Consider the following 14947-nt stretch of genomic DNA (forward strand, 5'->3'; position numbering starts at 1 on the left):
AAGCAGTCAATCTGTCACACAATCGCGTGTTCATCAATAATACAAATTACTGGACACAAAGATGTCCAATAAAACAGTTGTTTTAAAGCAAGCAGGGATGAATCTGGTCAAAGGTGGGTGGACAAATTGTCCTTGAACATCTCTTGGTAATTTGGTGTCAACTGTCCACAGAACGTCTTGGGAAGGTGCCATGCAATGCCAAAGTCTACTCAAACGTTACCAAGTCCCTGGCAGCTTTCAGGCACGTGGGAGGATCCAACTGAGCAACCCAGTTTGCAAACTTTTTGAAGTGGGTCCTTTCTGCTCTTCTCATCAGTCCTCCAAGTTCTAGCTCAGGGCCTCAGCTACATAGCAGAGTCGCAATGTGATTGGGTGGGTCACTTGGGGCCAAGCGCACACTCCGGCGAAGGTGAGAGCAGCTGAAAAGTTGGAGCCCAATCAGCGCGGAGTTGAGCGCTCATGCCCCAACCTTCAGGTGACCCCGCGTGGCGGCGGCGGCAGCAGTAGGCAGAGGCAGCGGCGGCTGCAGCGACCAGAGCCCGCAGCGGCTCCGAGCGCCTCCGGGAGGACAAGCGACGAGCTTGGAGAATCGTCATCCGCTAGCCGTCCGCCAGCTTCGGCGGCCGGGGCTGGCTTGGAAGAAACGGGCGAGCCGGGACGCGGCTTCTTCGGCTCAGTGCCCAGCAACACTGTTGCAGGCTGGGCTCTGGGCAGCCCCCAGAGTGCGGGCCCGCGCCACCGCCTTTGAACGCTGGGGGTGTGCGTGGCAGCGGCCGCGGTGGCGGCGGCGGCGAAGGCGGTGACCGGAGCGGCGAGTCGGTGCCGCCCGGGCTGCGCTTCGCCCCGGCAGCTTTGGCGGCGAGGGCGCCCGTGGCTCAGGATGAGATCGGGGGGCACGCTGTTCGCCCTCGTAAGCAGCCTGATGCTGCTGCTGCTCCTGCGTATGCTCTGGTGCCCAGCCGACACGCCTGCCCGCTCCAGGTAATTACCCCGGCCTCAACTCGCCCCACCTGCAAGGTCCAGTGTGCCCACGCTGTGCTCTGGGTGTTGCTTCCCCGGGACCCCCCGGAAGGATCCGGGTGACTGACCACTCTTAGACTTTTGACTAAGCAGCTCATTGAGGGTAGGGTGGAGCTCGGGGTCGCGGAGATGCGACGCTTGGCCGGATGTCTTGGTTTGAAGTGGAAAGGGACACGTCGGGGTTGGGAGGGCTCCGGATAGTGCCTCTGTGTGCTAGGGAGCTGCGGAGCGGAACCTCCTGAAGAGGTTTCCCGCCAGGCTCCAGGACTCCCCCATTCTACTCCTGGTTTTGTCCTATGGGATTTTTCCTGTCTAACTTCAAGATTAGGGACCCATCCCGGGAGCTGGGGTGCACAAAGATGCTCTGGTTACCTTTGGAGCGCAGTGCCCAGTCTGCCAGCCACTCTGGCTTCCAACGCGGTGTAATAACTTAGTTTTCTTGCTGGATGTGCAGGCTGTTGGTGGAGGGAAGCAGAGAGGACACCAGTGGTACCTCGGCTGCACTGAAGACACTCTGGAGCCCTACAACCCCAGTACCGCGCACCAGGAACAGGTACTAAGGCCCCTAGGGACAGATGGACAAGGTCTGGGCAAGACTGCGAGACCCGTGGAACTCACTTGAGTGTTTTGCCTGGATATCTCTGTCTGTCTGTCTGTCTGTCTGTCTGTCTCTCACATACACACACACACACACACACACACACACACACACACAGAGAGAGAGAGAGAGAGAGAGAGAGAGAGAGAGAGAGAGAGAGAGAGAGAGAGAGAGAGACTCTAGGTACATTAACCTTTAAAAACACATCTCTCCATATCAGCTACACTTTCAAAGATGGGTACTGAATTCTGTAGATTAAGGTGTGTGGAAAACCCCAGAGAAGGCACTTACCTATCTTTACTGAGAAATTTGGTTTGTGGGTTTTGTTTTCTGTTCTTTAAAGTGCATCTGTGTTGAGATTGAAGGAATGCAATTCTTCCGTGTGTTTGTCCTGGATGAAAAAGGACTTATTTTTCTTCCTTGCTGTGGGTGTGTATTAATGTACAGTAATTATTGGATATCTATTATTCTGATTATAGAAATAACACAACTTAATATAGAAAGCCATAGGGGAAATACATAAGAGAATTTAATATTAACTCAGAGCCCCATACCCAGGTATCATTTTCAGGTTGGGACTACTTTATGTCTCTGTAATGTCTATTTCCTATATGTGAAAAGTACATGTGAGATTGTAATTTGTGGTTTGTGTGTCATCTTTTTCCCCTAAAGGATCATAGGCCCGAACATGATTTTACCACCTCCCACCAATGTTGCTTGTTATTAGTTATTCACCATCTTAATATTCTGTAGTCTATTTAATAATTTCTTCTTTACTCATTTAAATGCTTTCCTATCTTCATTTCGTTTTGTTTGCTAGAAGACATTCTAGTAAGTCTATCTTTGTATGTAAATCTTTATGTTCATTTCAGACTCATTTCCTTAGGAGGACTGATAGGAAGTTGGATTATTAGGTCAAAATGAACGTGCATTTAATGTTCTAAATCACATTTCTTTGCAATTGCTTCCAAGAAGAGTTGAATCAATTTCTGCTTCCACACGTCTCTGGAGCAGGCTGCATCCTGTTCTGCTTTGCTATAACGATGGCAACTTTGTATACTGCCTCCTCCTCTCTCTTCCTCTTCATCCTTCTGTATATTCTTGGCTCTTGAATCCACCTCAGTCTTCTGATTGCATGACTGGACATTGCTTTCCACAAGGCTCTGGGCCTGATCCTCACAAAGATCTGGAAGTACTTGGAAGAAACTGCACTGGAGAATTATCGCAGGCTGCCACAGGTACCTCATTGGAATTCCGGAGTCTGTTAGGGACACTAGGAAATCCTGGAGTAATAAAACTCTTGATAAAAAGACTGATATGTGCTTGATTTCACCCAATTTTCGTGATTTCATGGAAGGAGTAGCTTTCCTTATGAAATGAGGGTGAGAGGCCTTCTGCCCACAAGTCAGTCGTTGAACAATTGTTCATTCTGGGGTTTCCTTTTGAGAAGTCCAAAGCACATACTCCTTAGTTCTCTCGTCCCAGGCCTTTCCAGAGGTCACTAATTAATTTTTATTTCTTTGGCATCCTTCCTTTGAAAAGTCTACTTGCTATACTTCTTGAACTAATATTGGCAATTTATATTTTTACTGAATATGGTCCATTTAAAAAAAAAGATATTCTTTTTGTTTAAACCAGACTGCTGTGTTTGTGACAAAAACAAAAAAACAAAAAAACCTCTTTGTCCTTTGATCTATTTTATATCTTTCTCATTCATGATTTTTATTATTCATGGAGCAGGGGAGTAAATTGTAATTCACTACTGCTTGGCTATGTAGAGAAACTGGCAGTTTTTTCATTTCTCACTGGCTGGTCTGCTCTTCCTTGTTACTGATCTTAGCAATAATAAGACTAGCCATCATCCCTTGAATGCTTCTTGTGTAGCAGACACTGATCCAAGCACTTTATATTTATTAACTCATTTATGCTTTTGAACTGTTAGAAGAAACAGTTCTCCTCATTTTTTAGACTGAGAAATTGAAACACACAAGATAATTTCCTGATGTCCTAGAGTTGTGCAACCAAGAGTCAAATCCAGGTCACATGGAGCCAAGAACCTGTTCTCAAACTCCTTCATGTGTACATGCATATCTGTGGTGTGTGTGTATGCTTGTGCATACGTGCATGCGTGTGTTTATGGGTTCTGGGCAAAATGGTGTGTGTGTGTGTGCATGTGTGACAGTTTAAGCAACTCTTTCTGATAATATTCATTCTCTCTTAAAGTACACACTCCATGTATCACATTGCCTTTTTTTTTTTTTTTGCCACTTCTTGTTTCTCTAAGATGGCATCTAGATACATGGACGTAAAGCTGGAGTTCAGGGGCATGGTATGTCTTAACTCTCCTATCTGCAAAATAACATCCCTTTTCTGCTTGGAGGTCAGCCCCCCCCCCCCCCGCCCCAGTCACTTTTCTGTTTGATGGCCAGCTTCCTGTCAGTGACCATTGTAAGAACTGCAGCTTGTGACTCTCTTGTTCTAGTTAGGCATTGCTCTTGCTGGAGTCCCAGAAGCCAGAGGGCATCCTGATGATCTGGGAGATCTGCTGAAGATTTTCTTTCAGCCTGTCCTTGTCTGTCACTAAAATGTTTGCTTCTCTCTGTTGCAGGATATTTGATTATACTATGAACCCCGAGATTGTATTATTTACTGGAGAAACCTGGTTTTAGTTCTGGGTGTTGTTGAGTTCTAGCACGTGTGCTTAATCCAGGAGCCTTTTGGTTACTTTAAACAGGATTAAATAGAATCATAAGTCAACAGGAGGACCAAGCCACAGTTGGCAGGGAATGAACATAGGCCAAAACCACAGAGAGGAAGAGGAGGACAGGAGGACAAATAGAGAGCCACACAGAAAATAGAAGGAAGGAACATTCCCTTTGAAGGGTTTTTGAGACAGTGTGGAGAAGAAGTTCTCTTTTCTTTTGTGATGTTGTTTGGGGAGGAAGGTCAGCTGGGTGCTTTCTCTGCCTCTTTGAGCCAGTAGGTTTTCACCACAGCATCTGTCTTCCAAGTCTTCACTGGTAAAATCCAATAATTGTTTTTGTTGTTTGTTTGTTTGTTTTAAATTGGAGGAGTTAGCAACCCCCTTCTGCCATTGCTACCTCAAACTTAACCCTGTATAGTCCCAACCTTCTCTCCGTAAGTCAGAACCCATGGCTGCCCTTTTCACCCCAATGTAAATACAGCCTTGATTAAAACATAAGCTTTAATGGTAAGTTATGGGAAGTAGAGGGAAGGGACTGGGGAAGTGGCTACCCAGTGAGGTGGTTGAATGGGAAAGGAGGCAGGTGTATAAGCGCCCTCTGCAAAGTTCTCTGGTAACTGCAGCAAGATCTGTTGTTTGAAGGGGAAATCTTTTTTTTTTTTTAAGATATTTTCTTCATTTACATTTCAAATGCTATCCTCTTTCCTAGTTCCTCTCTGAAAGTCTCCTATACCTTCCCCCCACCCTGCTCCCCAACCCACCCACTCCCGCTTCCTGGATCTGGCATTTCCCTATATTGGGGCATATGATCTTCGAAAGACCAAGGGCCTCTTCTCCCACTGATGGCTGACTAGGCCATTTTCTGCTACATATGCAGCTAGAGACATGAGCTCTGGGAGTACTGGTTAGTTCATAATGTTGTTCCACCTATCGGGTTGCAGACCCTTTCAGCTCCTTGGGTGCTTTCTCTAGCTCCTCCATTAGGGGCCCTGTGTTCCATCCAATAGATGACTGTGAGCATCCATTTCTGTGTTTCCCAGGCACTGGCATAGCCTCACAAGAGACAGCTATATCAGGGTCCTGTCAGAAAAATCTTGTTGGCATATGTGATAGTGATAGTGTCTGAGTTTGGTGGTTGTTTATGGGGTGGATTCCCAGGTGGGGCAGTCTCTGGATGATCCTTGCTTTGAAGGGAATTCTTATGTCTCTTTTCTACTTGCTCCCGTCAGTAAAACCTTTGCAGGCTGTCCATGTACTCCATGTCTGTGTACCCCACACCCGTGTACCCCATGTCTGTGTACCCCGCTGGGTATTTCTAACTGCCTAGGAGACGGCCATGCATTAAAGACAGAGAAGACGACACACTAAGAATTAACTGAGAAACACTAAGAACTAAAATATAATAATAAATTCTTTCTTTTTCACATAAACTTTGTCAAAGTCTGTTCTGGCCTTTTTTGGATTTACATTTCCTCAAACATATTTCTGTGCTCCATTTTATTTGTAGTTTTTAAAAAGTTATTCTCCTTTTCCAATGTCTTGAGCTACAGGGTTGAGTTTTTTATGTGCTCTTTCCTTTCTCCTTATAATGAAAAAGTTTGGTGCTCTACATTTTCCTTGGAATTGTGATATTATGGATTGAACTCATAGTCTCATGCATGTTAGACTGTACCACTGAGCCATTTCCCTAGCCCTAGACACATTTTAAAAGTTTTAAGACATAGTATTCAAATTTTAAATATATACATACATATATATATATATACATATATATATATGTATATATATATATATATATATATATATATATATATATATATATATAGTGTCTAGGGGCTTAAGGGGTGGCTCAGTGACAGGGATGGCTCAGTGGCTAAGAACATGTACTGCCTTTGAAGAGGACCCAATTTGGGTTCTCAGCATTCATTTTGAACGTCCCATAATCACCTCTAGCTTCAGCTCTTGGAACTCCTGGCCTCTGTGAGTAGCAACACTCAGAAGCACACACCCATATACAGATCCCTGTGCCCCACACCACATAATTAAAAGTAATAAAGCAAATATCAAATATATTATCAGTTGGGGGTAGGAACATTTATTTACAATAACATTTAAATCATTTTTGTTTTTAATCTCCTAAGCAGTTGAATTTTTCTTGAATATTAGTATTTTCTTAAATGATATCAATTTTATTTTTGAGTATAAGAGAAACCTATCAAAATTCTGCAGAAGTATCAATGAGTGAGTTCCTAAGTAGTCAATTATTAGACATGAGGAATTGGATGGTTAGCACAAATATCTGAGGCAGCTAATCTGGAGTTTCTAGAATCCTTCATGGGAACTACACAAATGCTCACTGTGGCTTGATACCCAATTGTAGCAGTTTCCTCTGGGGTTTCAACATCAATGGTGATGAGCTGGGGTCTTGTGGCTTCCTGGTGCTTTCTGGCCATCAGCAGCTATTCTTCCGATGTTCTGGCTAGTTGGTGTCTGTCTTGGCCTACCTGGAGTACTCGAACAGTGAATTTTCCAGAATGTTGGGACCAAATCTTCACTTTTAATTTGCCTGGTGTTCACTTTAATGACCTTTCTCTTTAGGTTATTGTGACCAGTGCTTGGCTTGGGTCAGTTTAAGAACTGGGAGCAGTCAGAGTTCAGATTTCAACTGTAGTACATCCATATTCACATGACCCTAAGAGTATTTCTGAGAACTCTTATATGTTTTCAATGAATACATAGAAAAGAAAAGTCCCAGGCATTTCAACTCCCAAAAGATAGCTTCTACTCATATTTTTCCCTTCTCAATGTGTGTGTGTGCATATATATATATATGCATTTTGGGGGTACAGAATACAGAATGACAACTTTAAACAAACATCATCTGGGCAATTGTAATGACTTTTCTTCTGCAGCATGCTTTTTGAGGCACAGGAATAAAATGTAGAGATCTTTCCTTAAAGTACATTTTTTTGTCTGTGTGCCACATAGGTTATTTATCATCTCTGATTTTGGCTTGTACACTCAGAGTGCTTGGTCCTCTGATTATTTGAATAAATTCCTAGAAGCAGAGGTGCTTCATAGTGGAACATTTAAATGCTGATGTGGTTTGTGTGACAATCTGTCAGGATGCCTCTTCTAATTTTAGCAGCATGCAAGAGTGACAGCTGACCTGAACTCCAAGAGGGTTTGTATCCCCCACCGTGACTTTTAAAACTTCATCCTTAAGAAACAAAATTAATACCTTAATCTGGACTTGTTTACCTATTGTGGTAGGTTTTATTGTTAACATTTTGACATTTATATTTTTTCTTTTCTAAATTGACTTTTGATATCTTTCCATTGGTATTTGATTTTCATTTCTGATTTTTTGAGAAGTTCATGTATATCACATGTATGAGATTTATGCTCTGTGCGTAAAGCATTTCCTAGCTTTTATTAATGTCTAATTGTTAGTAATGGCTATTATGTACTTGGTAGAAGTTTTCAGTCTCTCTCTTCCTGTATCCCTCATCTTTACATTCTCTTCCCAGGTTTCTTTTTCTTTTCTTTTCTTTTCTTTTTTCTTTTCTTTTTTATTAGATATTTTCTTTAATTATATTTCAAATGCTCTCCCCTTCCTAGTTTCCCTTCCAAAACCCCCTCCCCCTGTCCCCTCCCCCTGCTAACTCACCCATCCACTCCCACTTCCTGGTCTTGGCATTCCCCTACACTGAGGCATCGAGCCTTCACATGACCAAGAGCCTCTTCTCTCATTGATGTCCCACAAGGTCATCCTCTGCTATGTATGCAGCTGGAGCCATGGGTCCCTCCATGTGTACTCCTTGCTTGGTGGTTTAGTTCCTAGGAGCTCTGGGGTTAATGGTTGGTTCATGTTGTTGTTCCTCTTATGGGGCTGCAAACCCCTTCAGCTCCTTGGGTCCTTTCTCTAGCTCCTCCATTCTATGTGTGTATGAATCTTTGACCCTAAAGTAAGTATATATCTGTAGTTTAAAACTACTTAATTTGAGAATACTGAAACTGACCCATTGCAGCTTATTTCAGATACAGCATAAGAGGTGGTATTCTTACCTGTTGTTATTTTCTTAATAAATGCTTTCTTTTTTGAAAATTCTTTCCTAATATAAGTCTAATTATTGCTTAAAAACCTAGAAGCATTGTTTTGATCCCCTTGTAAATGCCTGACATATGCCAACTTAAATTAGGCTTTCCTTATTTCTTCTTCATTTTTATTTCTTTCTTGGTCAGTTGGCATAAACCTTTCAATACTTTTAGCCATGGGGTGTACGTGTCAATCTCTATGAAACCCTGGTACTCAGTTCCAGGATAACAATTCCATTTTCTTTGTTTTTTTTCCTTAATACTTTTCGTTGTTGCTATTTTGGAATTTAAGGCTTTGTGAATGCTAGGCAGGAGCTCTGTCACTTCCTCTTTTAAGACTTAAAATATTTTCCCCTAAGATTTTGCAAACATTGTTCCCTATTTTCTGACATTTCGACCTCAGAATGAGAGACCTTGACAATTTTCTTTTCATAGCTTCTGAAGGAATTGATTTAATTATTTGGTTTACTTTATACTGACAGCAAAATTTAAAGGCTGGTGAGATAGTTTATCAGCTCAAGTACGTCCTGTGCAACCCTGAGGCCCAGAGTTCGGGTTCCTAGAACGCACGTGCATGCTGGATGAGCATGGTGGCTGCCTGTGTATCTAGTTCCCAAAAGGGACACTGAATTTCCATATCATGCTGGCTAGATAGACTAGCTGTATTGTCAATCTCTTGGATTAATTGAGAAGCCCTTCCTTAACGAATTAGGAGTAGAGTTGTTGAGGAAGGTTCTAGATTTCAACTTCATTCTTCACGTGCATACATGTGTACTTGGTTCCCTTGCACGCTTGCACATTCAAGCCCTGACTCATATCACACATAGAATCCCAAGACCTGGGAGGTAGAGACAGGAGGATTATGTGTTGAAGGCCACTTTGGGCTACATGAGACTGTGGCTCAAAACACCAAAAAACAAACAAACAAACAAACAACAACAACAACAAACAAACAAAAAACAAAAAACCAAACCTCAAATACCCCACAATGTTATGTCTACACAATAGTCCCTTTAGATGAATGCTGTCTCTTTAGGCATCAGGCTTAGCTAATTTAAAATTAGAAGACCTTGTGATTTTTCTCTGTGTGGTTGTTTCAGGAGTTCCCAGGTCTGCCTGACCTCTGTGATGTGGCTCAGGGTTTTCTCTCTCTCTAATTTCTGTCATTATTTTCTGCTCCATGTGGACCTCTTGACTTCTCCTTCACGTGTATTCTTCCTTTGCCCTTTACCCTGCCTCTAGGGATGGGTTTTATATGTGTTCTCAATGTTACTGAATTATTAACCAATAGCATCTGCTCTCATTTTTGTCCCCTTTAAATTAGTAAATGGATTACAGATTTTGTTCTTTATTACCCTTTCCTCTAGGCTGTACCATAACATAAAAGCTTCTCTCACAGAAAAGTCATCTTAATTTTCTTAGTTTTTAAAAAAAATATATTATTTGTGTGTGTGCATTTATTTGTCTGTGTTTGTCTCTGTATATGTCTGTGCAAGCATGTGTAGGCCAGAAGTCAATGTGGGTTGTCTACCTCAGTCACACCCCATGTCATTTTCTGAGAAAGAGTCTCTCACCAAATCTCACTGATTCAGCTAGACTGGCTAGCCGGTGAGCTCAGGGAGTCTTCCTGCCTCTGTGTCCTTATCTAGAGGAGTTTTAATCCAGGTACACACCACTATACCCAGAATTCTGTGGGAGTGGTGATGGCCAAGCTCCCAGACCGAGTTTCTCCCTCTAGGTTCACTTTGCTTACTCTGTGTTTACTTGTTGTGGTGGTTTGAAAGAAAATGGCCCCCTGAGGCTTATAGGTCGTGACATTATTAGGAGGTGTGTTCTTGTTGGAGTAGGTGTGGCCTTGCAGGAGGAAGTGTGTCACTGGGGATGAACATTGAGCTCTCAGATGCTGAAGCCAGGCCCAGTGTGACAAATCACTCCTGATGCCTGCAGATTCATATATAAAACTCTTGGCTACCTCTTCAGCACCATGTCTCCTGCATGCCACCATGCTTCCTGCCATTGCAATAATAGATTAAATCTCTGAACTATAAGCCAGGTCCAATTAAATGTTTTCCTTTATAAGAATTGCTGTGGTCATGGTGTCTCTTCATAGCAATAAAACCCTAAGAGACTTGTGTATATTGAGAATATGAAATACCTGCTTTCTAAAAGCTTTTTCTATAGCTAATTGTAAACATTTTTAATAGAAATTTATAATTTCTCCTTTAAAAGCAATTGACTGTTCCTACAATGTAGTCTAAGAATTTTGTGACATTTTTTAAGAGTTTGCTGTTTAGTTTAGGTACCACCAAAGGAGGGGATCTTCTCCCATCATGATGTTACCAAACTGGAGACATTAGGGCCTCTTGTTCTCACCCAAGAGCCTCCTTCTCAGAGCACATATCAAATGCAAGGCTGAGCCATAAAGCTCTCCAACAAATACCTACATTTAAAACTGTGGATCTGAAAAAAAGCACAATAAAATAGTTTGCTATTTATCAGTTTTTCAATTCTAGAGCCCTACACTGCCTTTTACAGCAATGTTTTGGCCTTAATGCCTGTAACTTGAATGTGTTCCTGGGTGATCCCAGATGCCTGCTGCTGTCAGGAATGGTGCATGACAAATGCCATTCAAATCCCCTGCAGACTGAACTCACCCAGCTCTGTGGGTATCTGCCAGCATCTTCACATGTCAGATCGTAATAATTGATTGATTTCCTTTCTAATTCTTCCCACGACGTTATTGTAACTGTGTATCATAATATATAATAATATAACATAAACATAATTAACATATAACAGAATATATTACAGTTGAGACGTGTTCTTGAGGGTACAGAGAGAGAGAGAGAGAGAGAGAGAGAGAGAGAGAGAGAGAGAGCCCAGACAATGCTCTTCCTGCCGCAGGAAGCAGGTTCCTTCTTGTGTGGGAGAAGAGACCTGACTTTCTGGTCTGAGTGGAAAGAGGGGCAGACTGTGGGTGGGAAGCCAATGTCAGCCTCTCTAGTATTTTTCTCTGGACTCGCTCTGTTTCACAGATGAAATCTACACCTCCTACTGGCACTTCGCGCACATTCTCTATCTCCACAGCTCATAAGTAGAATAGCATTTCTTCTCCAAAGGGAATGAGCTTCTGAAGCAGACAGTACGTGCCACCTATCCTTGGGATTGTCATTTTGGGTAGACTTGTGTGTCTTTTGGAGAATGCAAACAGTTCAGGAGAGGGAAAATCATGGACCGTCTACTCTCTATGGTTGCATCCTGAAAATTGTAATAATTGGAGTTTTGGGTGGTTTTTTTTTTTGGCATTTTGTTGTATATGATCAAACTGGCATTATGACTGCAGGCTGTAGAACACTCAAGAGCAGGGTGCCCTAGAAGCCTGTTAACTAAGCATGTCCCCACTGTCCCCAGACAGAGGAAGGCTACTGGATTCTCCTTCCAAGAGTAAAGCATCATCATTTCTGAACAGGTCTTTGCTTCTTTGCTATGAGAAGTAAGGAGACTAATGTGCTCTGATGTTTAGGTCCATACATGTCTTTGAGTCTGTTGTTTACTTTAAAAGGAGGTTTGGGGTCTTGTATTCTACCCCCTTATCTTAATTTACCCCCCCCCCCCCCAAGAATCTCTTGTTTATTCTGGTTTAGATGTGGCTTGCTTCCTCTGTGGATCTGTTCTCTGACTTCCGTGTCTCTACATAAGCAGTCCTATTTTGGAAAAGATTCAGAGCATGTGTCCCAAGAAGCTTGTCCCAGTAGAGGCTTCTGAGTACAGACTGCTCTTCCTCCTGGAGGCTTCCGAGTGTGGGCTGCCGTTCCTCCTGACTTCTCTGTGTTTGTTCCCCCATGGTAGGAGTGCCAGCGGAGCTTGAAGGACAGAAGAATGTTCTATTGTTTTCTCCCTTGTCAGGGTGTGGGAGTAGAGCAAGGAGTTCATGAAGAAATGGTGTCTCTGTGACCATCTGTCCTCAGAGGCTGTTGGAGTCGAAAATAAGAATTTTATTTTAAGCCGGGCGTGGTGGCGCACACCTTTAATCCCAGCACCAGGGAGGCAGAGGCAGGCGGATTTCTGAGTTCGAGGCCAGCCTGGTCTACAAAGTGAGTTCCAGGACAGCCAGGGCTACACAGAGAAACCCTGTCTCGAAAAACAAAAAAAAAAAAACAAAAAAAAAAAAAGAATTTTATTTTCTATCATGTTTATGGGAATTCACTATCATTATCCCTTGATGTTCAAGAGAAATCAGTTCCCAAAAATCCAGTTGAATATCACAATCCAAATGTTCAAGTTTCTAATATAAAACTGTAGTGTTTATTCACAATCTATGACCATCTTTTGCATACCTAAATCACCTTGCTATGACTTAAGAGTGTGCAATGAAATGCAGATGCTATGTGCAGTTGTTACACAATGTTGCCCAGAGAATAATGACAAGAAAAAGACCTGTGCATATTTAATACAGGCCCATATCCTCCTCACCCATCGTGTGTGTGTGTGTGTGTGTGTGTGTGGTGTGTGGTGTATGTGCACAGAGACTGTTCCTGTGTGAGTGCAGGTACACCTGACACATCATACATGTGGAAGGCAGATGACAATCCGAGTCAGTTTTCACTCTTCATCTTACCTGAAGGGTGTCACTGTTTTTCAGCTGCCTAGGCAAGACTGGCCTGCAGCTGTTGGGGATCCCCGTCTCCAACTCCTGTCTTTCCATAGGTGTGCTGGGATTCCAGAGGCTCACACTATGTGTCTGAATTTTATGTGAGTTCTAGGGTTTTAGATTTGGGTCCTCTTGTATAGCAAGTGCTTTTACTCAATCAGTCATATCCCCGCCTTCACATTAATATTTTCTGTCTCTGTTTGGTGAGGTTCACAGACAAGGAGGGTTGACTGCACTGAGTATATTTCTTTCAAAAAAGGGACTGGGATGATTTCCAAAGACTAGAAAACGTTCATCAGACAACTATTGACCTGAATGACAGAGCCAAGGCTATGGACATCTCCATTGTTAATCCCAATTGCCTTTTATTCGGTGACCCACACTTCTTTTTTCACTATTCTATTAACAGTCATTTCCTTGAACTAACAGGGATTAGGATGAATTTGAAATACTAAAATCCCTGGTTACATTGGAGTGATGAGTTCTCTTGGACAGATGGAATGTTGGAGAATTACTGGTTGACAGCAGAAGTATTGGGCAGAGGCCTGGGCCCTGGAGAAAGAACATCAAGACATGAAAGAAGTGCATACCAGGTGCAGTAATTGTTTTAGTCAGTCTTTAGGGACTTCATGGCTTAAGGTTTTACCACCTCATTTGGGGCAGGAAGAGAATCACCCTCCAGAGGCCCTGAGGCTTGAGAAATAAACTGCAGAAAGGGAGTCTTATTCCCGATGACTTGTTTTGTGGATTCTGTTGTCCCTATGATGGTATGCTAGCCTGTTGCTGACAAAATACCTGAGGAGAAACAAGTTAAAGGAGAAAAGACATTTCAGTCTACAGTTCAGAGGGCTCGGTCCATGGCCAGCTTGCTTGTGCTGCTTTAGGCCTGAGGTGTGCTATATAGCCTGGTGGAGATGTGGTGAGGAACAGTTGCTCAGGTCATGGCAGTCAGGAAGAACAGGGCCTCTGGGGAAACATAGATGCTCCAACGGATTGCCCACCAGAGACCTGCCTCTTCCAGACAGGCCTATCTTCTTTTTGTTTTTAATTTCTTATTTTTTTATTAAACTTATAAAATTTGTTTTAAAATATACAACTCAGTATTGACATTTTTTTATTTAAATATGTTTTTTTCTTTTTTTACTTAGGTATTTTCTTCATTTACATTTTCAGTGCTATCCCAAAAGTCCTCCATACCTTCCCCCATCCACTCCCCCCCCCCACCTACTTCCACTTCTTGGCCCTGGTGTTCCCCTATACTGAGGCATATGAAGTTTGCACAACCAATGGGCCTCTCTTTCCACTGATAGCCGACTAGGCCATCTTCTGATATATATGCGAACTCCAGGGGGTACTGGTTAGTCATATTGTTGTTCCACCTATAGGGTTTCAGATCCCTTTAGCTCCTTGGGTACTTTCTCTAGCCCCTCCATTGGGGGTCCTGTGATCCATCCAATAGCTGACTGTGATCATCCACTTCTGTGTTTGCTAGGCCCCGGCATAGTCTCACAAGAGACAGCTATATCAGGGTCCTTTCAGCAAAATCTTGCTAGTGTATGCAATGGTGTCAGCGTTTGGAGGCTGATTATGGGATGGATCCCCAGATATGGCAGTCTCTAGATGATCCGTCCTTTCGCCTCAGCTCCAAACGTTGTCTCTGTAACTCCTTCCATGGCTGTTTTGTTCCCAATTCTAAGAAGGGGCACAGTGTCCACACTTTGGTCTTCGTTCTTCTTGATTTTCATGAGTTTCACAAATTGTAACTTATATCTTGGGTATTCTAAGTATCTGGGCTAATATCCAATTATCATGAGTATATATCATGTGAGCTCTTTTGTGATTGGGTTACCTCACTCAGGATGATGCCCTCCAGGTC

At 42.9% G+C, this 14947-nt stretch overlaps 1 protein-coding gene across 1 annotated transcript in view; it reads left to right on the forward strand.

Annotated features, from left to right (window-relative positions):
* The first annotated feature begins 316 nt into the window (after window positions 1-316).
* St8sia6 (ST8 alpha-N-acetyl-neuraminide alpha-2,8-sialyltransferase 6) overlaps window positions 317-14947 on the forward strand; it is a 145453-nt gene continuing 130822 nt past the window's right edge. Inside the window, exons 1-2 of the mRNA XM_021156593.2 lie at window positions 317-981; window positions 1475-1573. Of these exons, the coding sequence (XP_021012252.1) occupies window positions 881-981; window positions 1475-1573 (200 nt within the window). The 5' untranslated portion in view covers window positions 317-880. The remainder of the gene's footprint in view (window positions 982-1474; window positions 1574-14947) is intronic.

Source organism: Mus caroli, unplaced genomic scaffold, assembly GCF_978045245.1.
Source record: "Mus caroli unplaced genomic scaffold, Mus_caroli_1 scaffold_2, whole genome shotgun sequence".
Taxonomy (NCBI): domain Eukaryota; kingdom Metazoa; phylum Chordata; class Mammalia; order Rodentia; family Muridae; genus Mus; species Mus caroli.